General features: G+C 53.8%; 1 protein-coding gene across 1 annotated transcript in view; it reads left to right on the top strand.

Annotated features, from left to right (window-relative positions):
* Window positions 1-242: 242 nt before the first annotated feature.
* Window positions 243-429, top strand: part of LOC108804103 (cyclic nucleotide-gated cation channel beta-1-like) — a 644-nt gene continuing 457 nt past the window's right edge. Inside the window, exon 1 of the mRNA XM_018575864.1 lies at window positions 243-426. Coding sequence (XP_018431366.1) covers window positions 244-426 — 183 coding nt within the window. The 5' untranslated portion in view covers window position 243. The remainder of the gene's footprint in view (window positions 427-429) is intronic.

Here is a 429-nt window from a genome sequence, read left to right as displayed (position 1 = left end):
CTGTATATATACTGAGACCCCCAGAGCTGTATATACACTGAGACCCCCAGAGCTGTATATATACTGAGACCCCCAGAGCTGTATATACACTGAGACCCCCAGAGCTGTATATACACTGAGACCCCCAGAGCTGATTGGGATATCACCGGATCTTGGTGGGTGTGGCCTCATACAGACAAGATGGCGGTCAGGCCGGTAGACGCCGCTCAGTCCCTGTCCCTGTTTTTTCTCTTTGGCAGGAAAATGCTGAAAAACAGCAGCAAGCCGCGAGACGAGGGTCCGGCAGCAAAAGGATTCCAGCACATCATCCCCCCGAGACCCGAGACCCCCAAACTGCTGAGGGCCGCCATGGCCGCCACCGAGAAGATGGGATTCAAAGGGTTCTCCAGATTGAAACGCCGACTTAAAGTAAAGACAACCGTGGAGGTG

Source organism: Nanorana parkeri, unplaced genomic scaffold (assembly GCF_000935625.1).
Source record: "Nanorana parkeri isolate BGI_ZX_2015 unplaced genomic scaffold, ASM93562v1 scaffold5175, whole genome shotgun sequence".
Taxonomy (NCBI): Eukaryota; Metazoa; Chordata; class Amphibia; order Anura; family Dicroglossidae; genus Nanorana; species Nanorana parkeri.
This window is presented reverse-complemented; position numbering and strand designations above follow the sequence as displayed.